Raw genomic sequence first — 15,664 nt, forward strand, 5'->3', positions numbered from 1 at the left:
CCAAATTCATTATTTAACAACAATATTACTTAAAAATTATTGTCATCTTCACAAGTGAAATGTTTATTTACACACATGTAAAATTGAATTACCATATGTATATATATATTTATATTATTACCATTATTTCATAAATAGATCTAATCATCCATATTTTCAAAGGAATTGAAAATTTTCTAATATTGTATAATTATGTCGACAGAACATTAAATTTCTTTACATAGCTGTCTTTTGGTTGAATTAAAAGACAATCACTGCATATTTTAATCCATAAAATTATTATTATATTTGTTTTAGAATTTTTTATTTAACGGTGGAACTTATTTTGATATACCATCACAAATTTTTGTCTAAGTTGTGGACCTGTGGTGGTAGGGAATATGAGGCCCACAATCTTCAACAAAGGACGCAAAAATAAATAAAAGTAGTTATTTTCACTAGCTAAATCAAACAGTTCTCTTTATCTCATATAAAAGTAACAATTTTTTTTTTTTTTTAAAAAAAAATTGCCTAATAGCTATATCTTTTTATCGCTGATTCTATATACAAACAATGTCTGCATCTCTTTAATATTGGGCTGCCGATGAATTAATTATGGGCTGAGTAGAAACAAGAGGCCCATCATATATGGACCATTCCAATATAAATGGGTTTGCCTTGTGTATTTTACTTTCCGTTTCTTTTAGCATGTATTCTCCATCTAACAACTTTCCAACGCATATCATTCCTTCAATTACTTACGAAAAATCAAATTTTTATTTTAGAATATGTGATATATATGAAATTTATGATTTTTTTAAAAATAAATTAAACCATGTATATAATTAGAAAAAATGGGACTGGTTATGTGTACCAAACTTTAACTACTAAATCAAATTCATATTAGAAGAATGATAACTCTTTTATAAGTGGGAGGTTGAATGATCAATTCTTTTTTACAATATTGAGTGTTGTGAATAGTTGTTTATTTTATTAAAAAAATTAACTACTAAGAATATAAATAAGAGACTTATTTTAAAATAAAAAATAAAAACAAAGAGAAATAAATTTGTTGACAAATAGAACAATGATCTAAAAGAAAAAGAACAAGTAATCACACAAAAGAGGCAGGAGATTTAACGAGCTTTGACAGAGTATGCCTATGTCCTCGGTAGCGGAGCGACTGTCGATTCTCTTATTAAAAAAATTAGGGTTACAGATTTATATGAATATATATATAAATCATATTCGCTACAATTTACCAAAATAACATTGTACCATACCGCGGGGGCATTGCTTTCCACACAGCCAATCCCATTTCGACGATTCCCTCCAATGGCAGATGTTGTCGCTCCACTTCACTCCGCTTTAGTATTTACCCGTTCATTATGTATATATACAATAAAATTAAAAGACTCTCATGAGTCATTTAATTTAAAATATCATCTGAACAACAAGACTCTTATGAAATTTGTTATTTTTTTAACAAAATAATTAAAAAAAAAATTCAAACCTTTAGACTTTTGAGTGAAGAGGGTAACTGAGTAATTCACTTATGTAAATTTTGGTTATTTTTATTAAGAAATAAGCAATATAAAATTGAAAAACATCACAGAGAAGGCATTTGAAAGTTACTATATATAATTAATAGTCCTTTCTGTTCTTTTTATTTAATATCCCTGAATATCATGGCCAAAAATTCGAGTGGATGGCACCTGGATTGTGTACCTCAAAGTCGGTCGTGAAGAGGCTGTACAATCGATGATAGCGTCCCCAATTTTATGTGGCTTAGGATGCTTTTGAGGATTGCCTTTCCTATATATCTGGCCGCCAAGATCATGATCACTCTTTGATTTGTTTCTTCATGCATGGTGCCTCTAAAATTAAATTCAATTGTTGTATGTATTTAAACCAAACTCAGCATCTATGTAAATATCACATGACTGCTATTAGTACAGTAGTTGATAGACAATCCAAATATTCTAAAATCTGGTGGTAGGGTAGCTAAGGTGAATATTAAGAATAAAACATAAGTACTCTTTTAAAAAGTAAACACAAAAATGTGAGTTGAGTTACATATGGCCATTTTCTTTTTTTCAATGGTAAATGAAAGTTATGGAACGGTACTTACAATATAATAACGAAAAAATCAAAACAAATAAACTTGCTCTTTCTTTTAATTTATGTTTTAAATGGCTCTTTGTGTGTGGCACCACATGAAAGTGCTTTCCTAGCTTCTGTTTGTCTGGCAACTGCCAATAAGCCCACTCGATCACCAACGGAATCTCATATATATATATATATATATATAACCCACTCTTCTCCTCTTTCTCTCTAGCTCTGGGTCTGGATCTGGCTCATCAGTCTCTACCTTTAGCTCAGAATCTCAATCTATCAAAGAACATATATATATATATATATATATATACATGGCTGCAGGTTTCAGTGTGTTGCATGCTTTGCTTGTTGTTGATGTTCTAGCCACACTAGCAATGGCAAGGTTCCTTCCTATGAATGTCATCAGTGAGCCACCATCTTCCACTCCATTCATGATCAGAGATTCCTCACCAGTCTCGGGAGAACCAGTGGCATCACAAGCCGGAATTGATCGACCGGATAAATCTATCGCCGGAGCTGAAGTCATACTCGGAGGCTTCGCCACTGTTTTCCTAGCCGTCATATTTGCTTATATTCGTGTCACCAGGAAGACATCAAAGAGCCGCACTTAGTTGTTGCTTTTTTCTTTCTTTCTTTCTTTCTTTTTTTTTTTTTACCTTTTTTCACCTTGTATCATGAATCATGATCATGTTAACTTGATAATAATATATAATTACTTCATTTTTATGTGTGTTCTTCTGTCAAGGTGTGCAATGGATTTCTTTACTTTGTATATGCGTGATGCTCTCTCTTCTGTGTCTTTCACTATAATTTTTCAAACTTTAAATTTTTTTTTTTTTTCTTTTTTCTTCTTGGCAGGCAGGAAGATGTTCGTATGTTTCGTTTGTCACAGTCTGGTAGATCAAGAGGTTTTTGTTAGAAATATTCAAAAATGGTACAATTGAAATATTAAGTATTTCTCTTTGGTGATAAATGGTGGATATGTCTCTTAAATTTAATTTCTTATTGACAACAGTATCACTGGTATAGAAAGGACAGTCAGACAGCTGGTTAAGAGATCTTATGAGTAGGTACTAGTTATATATATATATATTATATATTTTATATATACATGCATGCACGAGAAAAGAAAAGAAAAGAAAAGAAACAAACAAAACGAGTCAGTAATGTGCTTTCAATTAAATTAAGCTGATAAATAAAGAGGATTCCTGTCTTCCATTTGTTATAAACGAGATGGTCAATCTTATACCATTAAATTGTTTTTTTATCAGTGAATCAAATCAAAATTAGTGTTCAGCTCTCCATAACGTTAGGAGACTACTAAAATATTAAACCAAATGGCAGAAGGTATCATTACTTTAGAATATTTCTGGTGCTTCTTTTCAAAAACCTTGACATTGAATACATTGAATATATGCAGCAGCTTTGTCCAGTATGTTGCAGTAAAAACTTAATTATTCATCTGAGCTGGTAAAAACAAGAAACAGTTAAATGTGAACTTGATGATACTCAGAAAATTCAGAAAACTGGAATTTGATTGTAGGTTGATTCAAGCATTGAATGAACACAGAGTTTAGTAGTTGAGCTCTCACCTCAGAAGCATAGCTGTCTAAATTAATGCACTCGAACTCATTGAAGTTAATTAAACCTTTCTTCCTTCACTCCGTGTGGGCACCAGGTTGACATGTTTCTCTCTTCATATAATTAGTTTTTTTTTTAAAAAAAAAAATTCTTTTTTTAAAAATGTTGACCATTAATGCCACTGCATTCAAATTTTATCTTAGAATATTCACACAAATGTAAATCTACGACACTTTTGCTTTAATAAACAAAGGTATATTATATATAACATATATTCCATAAGGTTACATGCTTACATTTTTAGAAAATTCACAGCCGTTGGATCATGGATCATGGCCTTCTCAGAAGAAAGGTTATTTTCGTAAATTGGTCAATCTATGAATACCTCAAAGAGTTTCAACCCCTTCGCCTTCGCCTCCGCCTCCGCCTCCGCCTCCGCTCGTCGGAGGGATTCCCAATTCGAGGCACGATCAAGGCTTCAAATCAGGTTCTCTCCCATATTGCTCCTAGTTGGAAAATCGAATTTTTTTTTTAATGGATTTTGTCGATTTTTGTTATCAATTGCGGTGTTGCAGTAATTGTAGTTCACATGGAATTGTTCCTGTTTCCATATTCTTCGACTTTGATTGAACCGAAAGAAGTGATTTTTTTCTAGTTTTTAGTTGAGGTTTTTATGCTGTCAATCGATCGTGGTCTGTGTTTGGTGTTGTTGATCGGAAAACCAGGCCTTTGCCCTCTGATAGATGCATGAAAGAATTAAAGTTAGCTGGCAATTAGGTTTCAGCTTATGAATTAGAACTAGTTCTGATCTATGATTGATTATGGGGATTTCTGAATCCCCCAATAAGTAGAAAGGCACAACTGATAAGTTTTGCAGCAAAAACTGGGGAAAATAATTATTTTCATTTAGTGGTCCTGCTCTCCCCTTGCAACAAAGTATAGCATTAGAATCTGCCATTTAGCTTGGACTGCAAGAGCTTATTTATTTGTATTTTAGTTGTCAATGAAACCAGAGCCCTTCCTTTAGGCAGGAGGTAATTTGTGCATAAATTATCTTTCAATTTTTAAATTAAATATTGAGAAACTGAAATTTTCTTTTAAGCTTCGATTTGTAGACAAGTCAGCTTTTGTATAAATTGTCTTGTAAATTGATTCAAAAGGCCTTCTCTGGTACCCCATGTTTAATGATATATGTTTTCTTTTTTCAACTTTCTTAGTTTAGAAGAAAATATGTGATAGATAATCCCTGGTCATATAGTTCAGATATGAGTATTTTTGTTAGTCAATATAAAGAAGTCTGACTGTGGTGACAAACTGATAATGGCTTAAAGGAACACAAGAATAAACAGCCCTTGTACCCTTGCTGAATTGATTCCAATGAGAAAAAGAAAAAAAAGTTTCAGCAGAACATAGTGTCTTGGTCTTTATTCTTGAGACCGTTGCATTTATTAAGGATTTTTCACTAGTCTCTGACTTTTGAGCAAGTTTTGTATGACTTATTGCCTGCCACTATTAGGTCCGTATCATTTTATCTACCACCACTTTTTATTAGCAAGTTACTTATTTCGTATTAATGTGATTGTTCTTTGATGCTCATTTTTTTTTTCGTTAGTTATTATCTAATGTTCAAGTCTTTGTTCCAAATCAAATGCCCCCTAGTGGATGATTCCTATTTGTCATGGGTCTGTATGGTGTGCTAGGATATTTTGCTCTTTTAATCATCTTATTGACTGGATTGTGGAATGCTGAGTTTGTTATATTATTTGCTGCCAGATAACAAACACCGAGTCTCCAGCCATGAAAGCAATGGCCAGTTTGAATTTGTCTTCCTTTGTTATGAAGAACCATGTGCTGCTCAGAAGCCCATATTATAATTGCAGATTTTGGAAAGAGCCTACACCTACACCACAAAGAGTAGTCCCGTTTCCCCAAATGCCCATCAATAATATGTCATTGCTTTGTACAGCATTACTCCCATGGGAAGCAGAAGCAGCCTTGCCTTATTCAGTCAAAGATGATGACCAAAGCATCATTAAAGGTCCCAATGTCGTTGACCCTTTTCCTGTTGATGCATCAGAGGATGCTCCAGAACTTCCTAATTCCAAGCACAAAGATGAAGGAGAGTCTTTCCAGCTACTTAAATTGCCAATGTGGCTCATAGGTCCTTCAGTTCTACTAATGACCGGCATGGTTCCTACATTGTGGCTGCCTTTATCTTCTGTATTCGTAGGTCCCAACATTGCTGGTCTTCTCTCTATAGTTGGACTTGACTGCATTTTTAACATGGGTGCTACCTTGTTCTTTCTCATGGCTGATGCTTGTGGACGCCCGAAGAGAAGCTCAAACTCAATTGAAAGCCAAGTACCATTAAGTTACAAGTTATGGAACATGGTTGCTAATGCTGTGGGCTTTGCTGCTCCTTTGTTAATGCTAATGGCCTCATCAAGAGGTACTCTCCAGCCACCATTGCCATTCATCTCATTCGCAGTGATGCTTGGACCTTATCTTCTACTGCTGGCTGTACAAGTATTGACTGAGGCACTGACATGGCAATGGAAGTCTCCAGTTTGGTTGGTTGCCCCTGTAGTCTATGAGGTTTACAGGGTGTTACAGTTGATGAGGGGAATAAAGTTGGGGATTGAGATTGGAGCACCAGCATGGTCAGTGGAAAGCATCAGATTTTTGGTCTCTTGGTGGGTCTTGATTCTTGGAGTTCAGCTCTTCAGAGTTGCTTGGTTTTCTGGTTATACTGCAAGGAATCAGCACGACTAGTAGTAATGTGCAACATGTATGTGTTCTGTTTTTATAAGTTTTGTGGATTTTCTACGTACATATTATCGTCATTTTTAAGTTTTCATCTTTTTTATTATATGTATGCAATTATGCAAAGCAGAGTGGATATTTTTACATATAATGGATAAGTTTTCCCGAACGTTGTAGATGTTGAGTTGGCATTCATGTTTTCTCTCTCTTTTTTATTTTAAGACTTGAAATTTTTTTTATTATTTAAATTTAAATTTTTAATAGTAAATGATAAACCGAAAACAACACACTATAGGGTTTGTGGTTTACACTATAGGGTTAGGATTTTAGGTTTTAAGTTTAAGTTTTTAGATTTTTAGATATATGATTTTGCAGTATTTTTTTTTTATTTTTTTGAAAAAAGTGAATAAACAGATTTTGTGGTATTTGCATTTAAGATTTTAGATATAGTTTTATATATTTTTTAAAATTTTAAAAATTTGAGAATTTTTAATGTTTAAATTTAAAGCTTATATAAAAAGAAATGATGTGGATAGTAAAGTTTGGAAAACTTATTCGAGAAAATCTATTCGGTTTAAATAACATTATTTCTCGTTTAATTTCTAGTATATCCTAAATGATGGTGGTTGCCACCACTTTGATTAAAAACTTAAGAATGGAAAAAAAGTTTAGATATCCAACGTCTTAATATTGGAAAAAAAATATAGATGTCCAACAATATCAACTTTTTATTCTTAAGATAAAAAGATAGGTTTTTTTTTTTTAAAACCAAAATGGTTGAACATTGCTTTGATGAGGAAAAAGGTACAATATAAACAAAAAGTTTTTAACAGATTAACCCACTTATTATAGTTAAATTAACCTATTTTTTTTCACTTTATAAATAAAGAATCTATAATTTTTGAATGGGTTCATGTGAAATCTAAACAAAGAGTAAGTGTTTTCGATACATCTACAATTTAAATAAGTATTTTTTTTTTCAAAGAAAAATAGATATAGTAGTGCACTAGAGTGATTTAATGAGCCCTTCAAAAGAAATAACATTTTTTTATAAAAAATTCATAAATAATGAATGAATAATTTTGTTATAATATTTTATACTATATTATATAGTATATGTATAGCATTATAATAGCACTATTGATTGATCCGTCTGTCCATTCATTATTCTCATAACATTCTGCAACACGGTAATAAATTTTTCTAAATAAATGAATCTACAATTTAAGCGGATAGCAAACACTTCTGATCCAGAAAACTCTTAATAACTCTTCCTGGTTTTTGAACAAGCGGTGCACACTTCAAAACAAATAGATTCGATATTTGAGCTGATAACAACGGATATCTTTGATCCAAGTTTCTGAAGGAAGCTCATGTTTATAGCTCTTGAGTCAATTTTGGGCGTTGACCATAAACACTTGTTGACTGAACCATGCCCGATTAACTCCGGCTCGGGCTACTCGAGGCTGTTTTCTGGTTGATCCGAGTCCGATGATCTGTTCCTCTTCTTTGATTTTACTGCAAGTGCTAAAAACTTCATTTTTGGTCTTCTGTTTTGATTGCTCGTAAGGTGTTTGATTAAATGTTTCAGAGAAGTAAACTTGGTACTTCGCTGCACTTCTTGTGAATAAAATTAACTGATTGCTTTCAGTTTTTTATTCTACTACTACGAGTGCGATTTTTCATATGGTTTTTCATCTTGTCTTTGATTCTGTTTAATTGCAGGGTAGGTGTTCGAATAATTGTCTCTGAGTGAGAAGAAAAGTTAGCAATTTGCTAGCTGTGATTCTTGTGGAGAAAACCAATTTCGCTTATTTGTATAGATGCCGATTAAACCTCCCCACCCTCGCATCCTGCATGCGAAATGCCCAGGCAGTGCTTCGCAACATCAATGTCTCAGTGCACGATGGCTCTGCGCTTGTTTTGACCGGCACCAATGGCTCTGGAAAGACCACCTTCCTGCGCATGCTTGCAGGCTTTTCACGCCCTTAGGCCGGTGAAATACTCTGGAATGGCCATGACATCACAAATGAATTGGCTTTCATTCTAAGATGCTATAAAAGATAAGCTTACAGTCCAGTTTTTTGAAATTCTTGAAGGGAAAAAGCGGGAAAGCCAAGGGAGCTCTTGAACTCATGGGACTTGGTAGGCTTGTGAATGAGAAGGCTAGAATGCTTTCTATGGGTCAAAGGAGAAGGCTTCAGTTGTCTAGATTGCTGGCGATTGACAGGCCAATATGGTTGCTTGATGAGGCTTCTGATGAAGGTGTTCAGTTGTTAGAGTATATAATTGCAGAACATAGGAAACAAGGAGGGATTGTGTTCGTGGCCACGCATTTGCCCATTCAGATCGAAGATGCAATGCTCCCACAAAGGTTTCCAACAAGGATGACCATGGTTGATCTGCTTGATTGATCATATATAGACATCCTTGTATCTTGCTCACTATGAATCCTAAATGTTCTTGTAAATCTTTCTTCTTTGCTTTGTTTAGTGGGTGGTCATTTACTTTTCAATTAATGTATGGACAACATTAATGAGCATTGATGATGCTTGTTTATGATCGTAATTGTGCTTGCTAGAGAGTAGTAAACTCTTTACGTGTATTGAATAACAGTGTGGTGAATTTCATTATGCTATCATGATTGTCATTGCATACAATATTTTTGTGTATGTGTTGTCATGAATGAACAGTTTGACACTACCGGCTTCCATTCATGATTAATTCACAAGCCTTAATTGATTAATTCATGGGTTGATGTTTGGCTATTCTTGGCAGCCTGTTAGCATTACACGGAATTAAGCAAGGTCACGTAATTCTAGTGTCACGTAATGGAGAAATTTATAAATAACAAAAATAAATATCTATAAGAACTGATAACAATTAATTTATTTATTATGCACTTAGTTTGTACGCACTTACTAATCAAGAGAACAATCAACTAAACATATACTAATATTAATCTAACTGACGGATTAAAGACAAGCATATCTATGCATAATAAACATGATCAGATATAGAGGACAAGAGCAGTAGCTGCAGCGGCAGCACCACCACCACCACCGCGCAGTCGGAGAACAAGATATATAGTGGAACCACTCTGAATTTGGTAGTCAGCCAAAGTCCAATCATCCTCAAGCTGCTTCCCAGAAAAGACAAGCCTCTGTTCTTCAATGGCAATGTCCTGTTTCTCTTTGATCTTGTGTTTGATATTCAAGATGGTGTCTGAATTCTCTACTTGCAGTTGGATGCTCTTCCCAGTCAGTGTCCTTATATAGATGGTCATCATCCCACCCAAAAGAGGCACCATCATCCTATGCATCTGCAAATATATATATACTTTTAGTAATGTTCTAATATTATATATATATATATATATATATGATATGAAAGGAAGCACTGAGAGATGAAGGAAGAGGTACGTATACCTTGGAGAGATGAGAGAAGAGAAGACAGATGAAATAAAATGTAAAAAGAAAAAGAATTGGGAGATACTTATAGTGAAGGATTGAGGATAAGTAAACTTACTTTAAACTCATGCATTTCAAATTAAGCTATCTGATTAAACCCGTATGTATATCTTAAAAATATCTAAAATAATATTAATTTAGTCTATTGATAAATATTGATAAACCATATAAATACATTAATTAAACACCTCTATTTTTTTTTTTTGTTGCCTTTTCAATTATTTCCTATCTGTTGTAGTTTGTTAAAGACCTTGGTCTTGTATTTAATTTTTTAAATATATTTAAAAAAAATGAATGACTAAAATAAAAGGATATAAATAGTTTCAATTGCAGAGTACAGTATTAAAAATTGGTTAAAATTATTAATGATAGAGATTACGATCCTTTTATTTTGGGATATATATGTAACAGAAAATATCACCATGCATGAGAGATTTTAAATGGGCAAATAAATTAATTCTATCCAACCTTTTAAATGAAAAGAAGAATGACCTTTGTAAAAAAAATAAATTACAATTAAAACTATTAATTAATTACGAGCAAAACCAATATATATATAAATAAGAAGAAACACAATAATACGTAGTAAGGGAGCTCCATTAGGTTTCGGCCTAGCTCACTGGTTTTCCGACCCAGAAGGCCGGCGACACCGATCCAAACCGGGGAAGACGACGTTGATGACGAGATGAGCTCCGGGGAGCTTCTCGCTATCCACCCACCTGAACTCAAGTTCCCTTGTAAGTGCCTTGTTTGTTTTTTTGTTTTTTTTTTTATTTATGTGGACAAATTATTTTAATTAAACACATAATTATTATTATTAGTATTATTCCTTAATAATATATTTAGAGATGCTAAACTCTCAATTTATTCATAGAAGTTAAGTGTCTTACACGTTAGAATATTCTACGGTAATCGAGTTGCAGTGGATGATAATGTCTTTGGGAATAAGATTATTTGATTGCTTTCTTGATTAATTGATTGAAATGAGTTTTTATTTATTTATTTATTTATTTGGGAAGTTGAACTGAAGAAGCGGCCATCGTGTTTGCTTGAGTTGTCCAACAAGACAGATGATTATGTGGCTTTCAAGGTAAAATCTTTGTTCTTCTTTCTTTGTGTCTTTCTTTTATTTATCTGGATTTAATTCTGAGTGAACCCTCAGCTAGAAATCAATAAGTAAGTATATGAAGTGTTTTTTCTCCTATTATTTAATTTAGACGAGTGTGTGTTGGTATATCATATTAATTATGTAGGTTATGACGACGAACCCAACGCAGTACCGCGTGAGGCCGGCCGCTGGAGTCATCTCGCCACGTTCTAAATATGATGTTATTGGTACAACATTCACTCAAAAAACTGATTATTTTTTTTTTTTTGCACCATTTATAATCAGAAAAAAAAAAATTCATTCTTTCTCGGCGAGATGTAGAGTATGATATGAAACTATTTTGTTTGGATTATTGAAAATTCAGTTCATTGAGATTTTTTGTGTTAGAAAAATCTCGTCTTGATTGTTATATGAATTGGTTTCTTTGGATTTGTGACGGTACAATAATTTAAAACTTTTTTTAATTGCCTTTTTTTGGCACATTATTATATTATTATATATATATATAGAGAGAGAGATGAACTGGTTTGTTTGGATAAGTGCCAATGCAATTGGTTGATACTAACAGAGTTTTCCTTTTTTGCTAAGAGTTTGTTATGGAGTGGGGGTTTTTTTCCTTTTGGATTACTGATAATGCAAGCAATTGATTGACAATCACTGAATTTTCTTCATTTCATGTGAAAAAAATCTCAACACAAGATATCATTAAACAATACAAAGAGTTTTGAAATGAAATGTTCTCTTTGAATTTAGTGACAATGCATGCTCCGAGGGCAATACCGCCTGCCATGGAAAGCAGGGACAGATTTCTTGTCCAGAGCGTAGTCACAAGTGATGCTACTTCCTCTACCATTGAAATGGTATTTAATGTTTTAATTTCCAAGTCAATTTTGGTCTTTGAGATTGAGAATGTGTTGCTGCTATTTTCCAAATTTAATTGTATTAAAACATGATGATGTTTAGTTCAGTAAAGAATCCGGTAATGTCATTGAGGAAGTGATATTGAGAGTTGTTTATGTGCCTAAACCTCAATCATCTTCTGCCGTGCTGGATGAACTGGAAGAGCCACAACCACCACCACCTCCTCATCCTTCTAATCATGCCAATGGAAGCACAGCTACTGCTACTGTGAGTTACATCATTGTGTTCATCTTTCCATCAATGGATTGTTTTCTGAAAGAGAATTTAATGAATGTGTGAGATGATGTTTTTGTTTATAGGGACAGAAAGAAAGTGTTGAGAGGATGGATACACCACCTGAGCCTGAGGTTAGTGGGTTTTATGTCTTGTCTCTGTGTGTGTGTGTGTGTGTGTGGCTTGTTTTTCCCCTCTTTATTTGTTTGTCTTTGATATTTTGATCTTAATAAAATATAAAACTGTATTCCATGTATTTCATCATAATCATGGAAATTATTCTAATTATGAATGGTTATTTTAGGTAACAGATTTGATTCATAAGTTGACAGAGGATAAGAAAGTTGCAATGATGAAAAACAAGATGCTTCAACAGCAATTGGTGAGTAAATTTATCTCCTCATGTTTCTGTTAATATTCTTCTTATCATATTTTACTCCTAAACAAATGAAAGATGGTTGTTAAACTTCATCATATAACCGCAGGATGATATTGGCATCAAGATGAAGAATAAACAGCAAGGCAATTTCTCATTCTTCTTTGTAGCGGTGGCTCTCTTGATTGGAGTATACATTGGCTACTACCATGTGTGACATTTTGGGACATGAGAACAAATTGTTATTGGAAAGATTAATTGATATCATTAATCCAGCCAAGGACTGTTCTTACAAATCAGAATAATTGTTGGATTTCAATATATTTATAATTGTGGGATTGCTATATTTGATCTGAATCACTTGGATTACTTGAGAGTAATAACTTTTAAGGCTAAGCTTTGACTCCCACCATTGTACGTGTGTCTGGCAAATGGGCTCAGTAATGTTGTTGCACCATGCAGGAATCCTCCAAGTAATAATAATAACAATATACATAATATATATACATATATATATATATAAAAGAAAAAAACCATCATTCCACTCGCCAGGTTTCCAAAGTACTGAAGCTACTGAGGAAACAGAAATCTTGATTTAGGTTGATGATTCCACAAACACTCAGATCAAATTATTTAACTGGGTTCTTGAGATAAATACCATTGCAAAACTAGTTAACTATGTACACAATAACGAGAGATCACCTACATCTACAATGCCTCACATGATAAACATTTCAAGGGTTAAAAAGAAAAAAAAAATGTTATAAAATAATAAAAAAGATTCAGCTATATACAATTGAACATGTATAGTACTGAGATTCTAGATTGGCTCAAAATGTAAGTCTTTCCAGTGTATGCAGTAAGCATAGCACAACTTGTGTTTGCCATGCAAGTATCCTAATTGCCAAAATACCTCCTACTATTTCTCCGAAAAGAGCAGGTGTTTTCCTAAGAAGTGACTACAAAAGAGGCTAACATAAGATCCCTTACTTCAACACACCAATAAGCCTCAATGGCTTACTAAACAGACTGCAAGCTTAATGAAATTAACTACTATTTGACTCAGTAATAGTCGAAGCATTGCTTGCATAATTTGTTCCTGTGATCCAAATTACAGAGCTATAATTGAATCAGCTGATCGAATATGGAGTGGGATATGCTCTTGCTGTTTACAGATATGCTGGAAAAACTCAAGTCATCAATCAACAACTGCTACCGGACTTCATGAACCATGATCTGGTGCAAAAGTACAATGCTTCAAAGAAATGCATCCTATTAGGCAACCAAGAAAAAAAGTTATACCACCAATTTGGGCTTTTGAATCAGAAGCCATGGCATATCAAAGCCAGGCACAAAAATAAGGTTAAAAACTAGACAAGTTGGATCCTGATAATGACAACAGTAAGGATCAGATAGCAAAATCTGACTTATATGGCGAGACACCACTGCAGTTCCTCATTATAATTTATAAAGAGTTATTATTCCCTTTTAACTGTTTGACAATGACTCCTATTCTACACACCATCTCAATACTAAACCCACATCAAGGCATAATCAACATATCAGTAGCAGAAGAAAGACAAGTAGAGTAATTTAATGGGGCTAGAAATGCCTAAGTGACTTGAGGGGAGTAAAACATGCATGACTATGGAAACCAGATGTTAAACCTTTTCTAATCGGATTTTATATGTAACTCAACTCTGAAGCCTCATTTAAGTAAAGAGACAAATAATTTTTTTGCAACAATGACTATACATGTATATAATCCAAAAATCCAATTTTTCACCATGAGCTCCTAGCTCATCACTCATTTAAAATCCACCCAGAAACACCAATTCAGTGAAAGAAAAAACACATTCTCACCAGATAAATAAACACAGAAGCCAAATATTCCAACACAGAAGACGTAAATACAAAAATTAACATCATCCAAGTCCTCTTTCATGGTGTTATTTTTGAAAATAAAATATAGTGGGGTGGTTAATAACATGATAGGGTTGGGAACCAACAATGCCCTCAGAAGAACATCCATTGTGAAATTGAAGATGCTTCCAAAATCCAAACACCAAATAGTTCCCAGGATAATTATACAACCCCCTACAAACCCTGATCTAGATACAACAGATGATAAAAAAAGGAATGATATTTCAGATTTGTCATGCAAAAAAGATATAAACTTGTCCAATATAATGTTTGACAAAGGAAAAGTATTACCATCATTCATCCGAAGCATCAAATTTACGACCTACGCCTGCATTAGAATACGCAATTACTAATTAAAAGAATTATTTCGCAGCCCCCAAAAACTTTTATGCAAATTTCTTCACCTCGAGAACCCTTTATTTGATTCTCTCGCCACAGAGGAGAGAAGCTTGATTTCCTTCTCCTTCTCCCGCTTCTCCCTCCTTATCCTCTCCTCCCTCATCTCTTCGATCGTCTTCTTCCCCCCACTCTTCTTCCTCGACGTCTCGGCACCGTTCACTGACCCACGACCTCCATCGCCATCTTCCGAAGAAAACAAGGACGCTCCCGATACATACCACGGTGCCTTCACGCCCTTCCCAACTAGTCCATACCCCAATTTATACTTCTCCTCCTCCGGTCCGACAGCAGGGGGCTCTTCCCTCCTCCGCTTCTTCAAATCCCTAGGTCGTTCATCTTCGATCTTCTTGGTTTTGGGCTGGGATTCAAAGTTGAAATCCGGGAGTGATTCAAAGAGATTGATATGGTGGGAATCGGCAGGATTAGGGTTAGGGTTTGGGAGATTGCGGGCTTGTCGGAGGCGCTCGAGGCGTAACTCGGCATCTCGGCGGCGTGACTGCTCCCGTTTGAGCTGCTCCTCCTTCGCAGCAGCCTCTTCGTCTTTGCGGACCTTCTCGCGGTTCTCGTAGTTGTAGACGTTCCATCGCTTCTGGGGCAGGATGTTCAACCCTCCATGCCCTCCCATCGTCTTCCTTCTCGTCCCTTTTCTGTTTTTTTTTTCTCCACACTTTATATACTACGATGAATTTTAAAAACATATCTAATTAATATTTATCTCTCTCATAATTTAATTACTACTATTTATTTATTAACTCTAATTTTTTTTATAAATATTTATTATTTATTACCTCTATTTGGCTTACAAACCAACTG

General features: G+C 34.1%; 4 protein-coding genes and 1 pseudogene across 6 annotated transcripts; 3 read left to right on the forward strand and 2 right to left on the reverse strand.

Annotated features, from left to right (window-relative positions):
- The first annotated feature begins 3,895 nt into the window (after positions 1 to 3,895).
- Positions 3,896 to 6,619, forward strand: LOC120258822. Its single transcript, XM_039266256.1, has 3 exons — positions 3,896 to 3,931; positions 3,994 to 4,165; positions 5,452 to 6,619. The coding sequence occupies exons 2-3, from the start codon at positions 4,004 to 4,006 to the stop codon at positions 6,448 to 6,450; spliced, it is 1,161 nt and encodes a 386-aa protein (XP_039122190.1). The 5' UTR covers positions 3,896 to 3,931; positions 3,994 to 4,003; the 3' UTR covers positions 6,451 to 6,619.
- A 991-nt stretch (positions 6,620 to 7,610) lies between these two features.
- Positions 7,611 to 9,009, forward strand: LOC120258824 (annotated as a pseudogene).
- A 335-nt stretch (positions 9,010 to 9,344) lies between these two features.
- LOC120258825 (ubiquitin-like) lies at positions 9,345 to 9,902 on the reverse strand. The gene is made up of 2 exons (XM_039266259.1): positions 9,870 to 9,902; positions 9,345 to 9,763 (listed from the first exon to the last, which is right to left on the reverse strand). Exon 2 carries the CDS (start codon positions 9,761 to 9,763, stop codon positions 9,452 to 9,454), a length of 312 nt encoding a protein of 103 aa, XP_039122193.1. The 5' UTR covers positions 9,870 to 9,902; the 3' UTR covers positions 9,345 to 9,451.
- A 598-nt stretch (positions 9,903 to 10,500) lies between these two features.
- Positions 10,501 to 12,873, forward strand: LOC120258823 (vesicle-associated protein 3-1-like). Its single transcript, XM_039266257.1, has 8 exons — positions 10,501 to 10,648; positions 10,931 to 11,001; positions 11,165 to 11,246; positions 11,773 to 11,879; positions 11,983 to 12,147; positions 12,240 to 12,287; positions 12,458 to 12,535; positions 12,639 to 12,873. Exons 1-8 carry the CDS (start codon positions 10,597 to 10,599, stop codon positions 12,744 to 12,746), a joined length of 711 nt encoding a protein of 236 aa, XP_039122191.1. The 5' UTR covers positions 10,501 to 10,596; the 3' UTR covers positions 12,747 to 12,873.
- A 467-nt stretch (positions 12,874 to 13,340) lies between these two features.
- LOC120257954 (leukocyte receptor cluster member 1 homolog) lies at positions 13,341 to 15,509 on the reverse strand. Of its 3 annotated transcripts, none has more exons than XM_039265264.1 (3): positions 14,857 to 15,509; positions 14,744 to 14,780; positions 13,341 to 13,801 (listed from the first exon to the last, which is right to left on the reverse strand). In XM_039265264.1, the coding sequence occupies exons 1-2, from the start codon at positions 15,474 to 15,476 to the stop codon at positions 14,768 to 14,770; spliced, it is 633 nt and encodes a 210-aa protein (XP_039121198.1). In that variant the 5' UTR covers positions 15,477 to 15,509; the 3' UTR covers positions 13,341 to 13,801; positions 14,744 to 14,767. The 3 variants fall into 3 exon arrangements, with proteins under 3 accessions (XP_039121198.1, XP_039121197.1, XP_039121196.1); XM_039265263.1 differs by lacking the exon at positions 13,341 to 13,801 and adding an exon at positions 14,370 to 14,640; XM_039265262.1 differs by lacking the exon at positions 13,341 to 13,801 and having other exon boundaries at positions 14,370 to 14,780.
- Positions 15,510 to 15,664: the final 155 nt, after the last annotated feature.

This window comes from Dioscorea cayenensis, chromosome 4, assembly GCF_009730915.1.
Source record: "Dioscorea cayenensis subsp. rotundata cultivar TDr96_F1 chromosome 4, TDr96_F1_v2_PseudoChromosome.rev07_lg8_w22 25.fasta, whole genome shotgun sequence".
NCBI lineage: Eukaryota > Viridiplantae > Streptophyta > Magnoliopsida > Dioscoreales > Dioscoreaceae > Dioscorea > Dioscorea cayenensis.

What these genes read in the sequence shown, in the direction of transcription:
- LOC120258822 (XM_039266256.1), top strand. Translation starts at nt 4,004, where the DNA reads ATGGATCATGGCCTTCTCAGAAGAAAGGTTATTTTCGTAAATTGGTCA. An exon ending in CGATCAAGGCTTCAAATCAG is followed by an intron (nt 4,166 to 5,451) that starts GTTCTCTCCCAT and finishes ATTTGCTGCCAG; the next exon opens with ATAACAAACACCGAGTCTCC.
- LOC120258825 (XM_039266259.1), bottom strand. Translation starts at nt 9,763, where the DNA reads ATGCATAGGATGATGGTGCCTCTTTTGGGTGGGATGATGACCATCTAT.
- LOC120258823 (XM_039266257.1), top strand. Translation starts at nt 10,597, where the DNA reads ATGAGCTCCGGGGAGCTTCTCGCTATCCACCCACCTGAACTCAAGTTC. An exon ending in ATGATTATGTGGCTTTCAAG is followed by an intron (nt 11,002 to 11,164) that starts GTAAAATCTTTG and finishes TTAATTATGTAG; the next exon opens with GTTATGACGACGAACCCAAC. An exon ending in CTTCCTCTACCATTGAAATG is followed by an intron (nt 11,880 to 11,982) that starts GTATTTAATGTT and finishes GATGATGTTTAG; the next exon opens with TTCAGTAAAGAATCCGGTAA.
- LOC120257954 (XM_039265264.1), bottom strand. Translation starts at nt 15,476, where the DNA reads ATGGGAGGGCATGGAGGGTTGAACATCCTGCCCCAGAAGCGATGGAAC.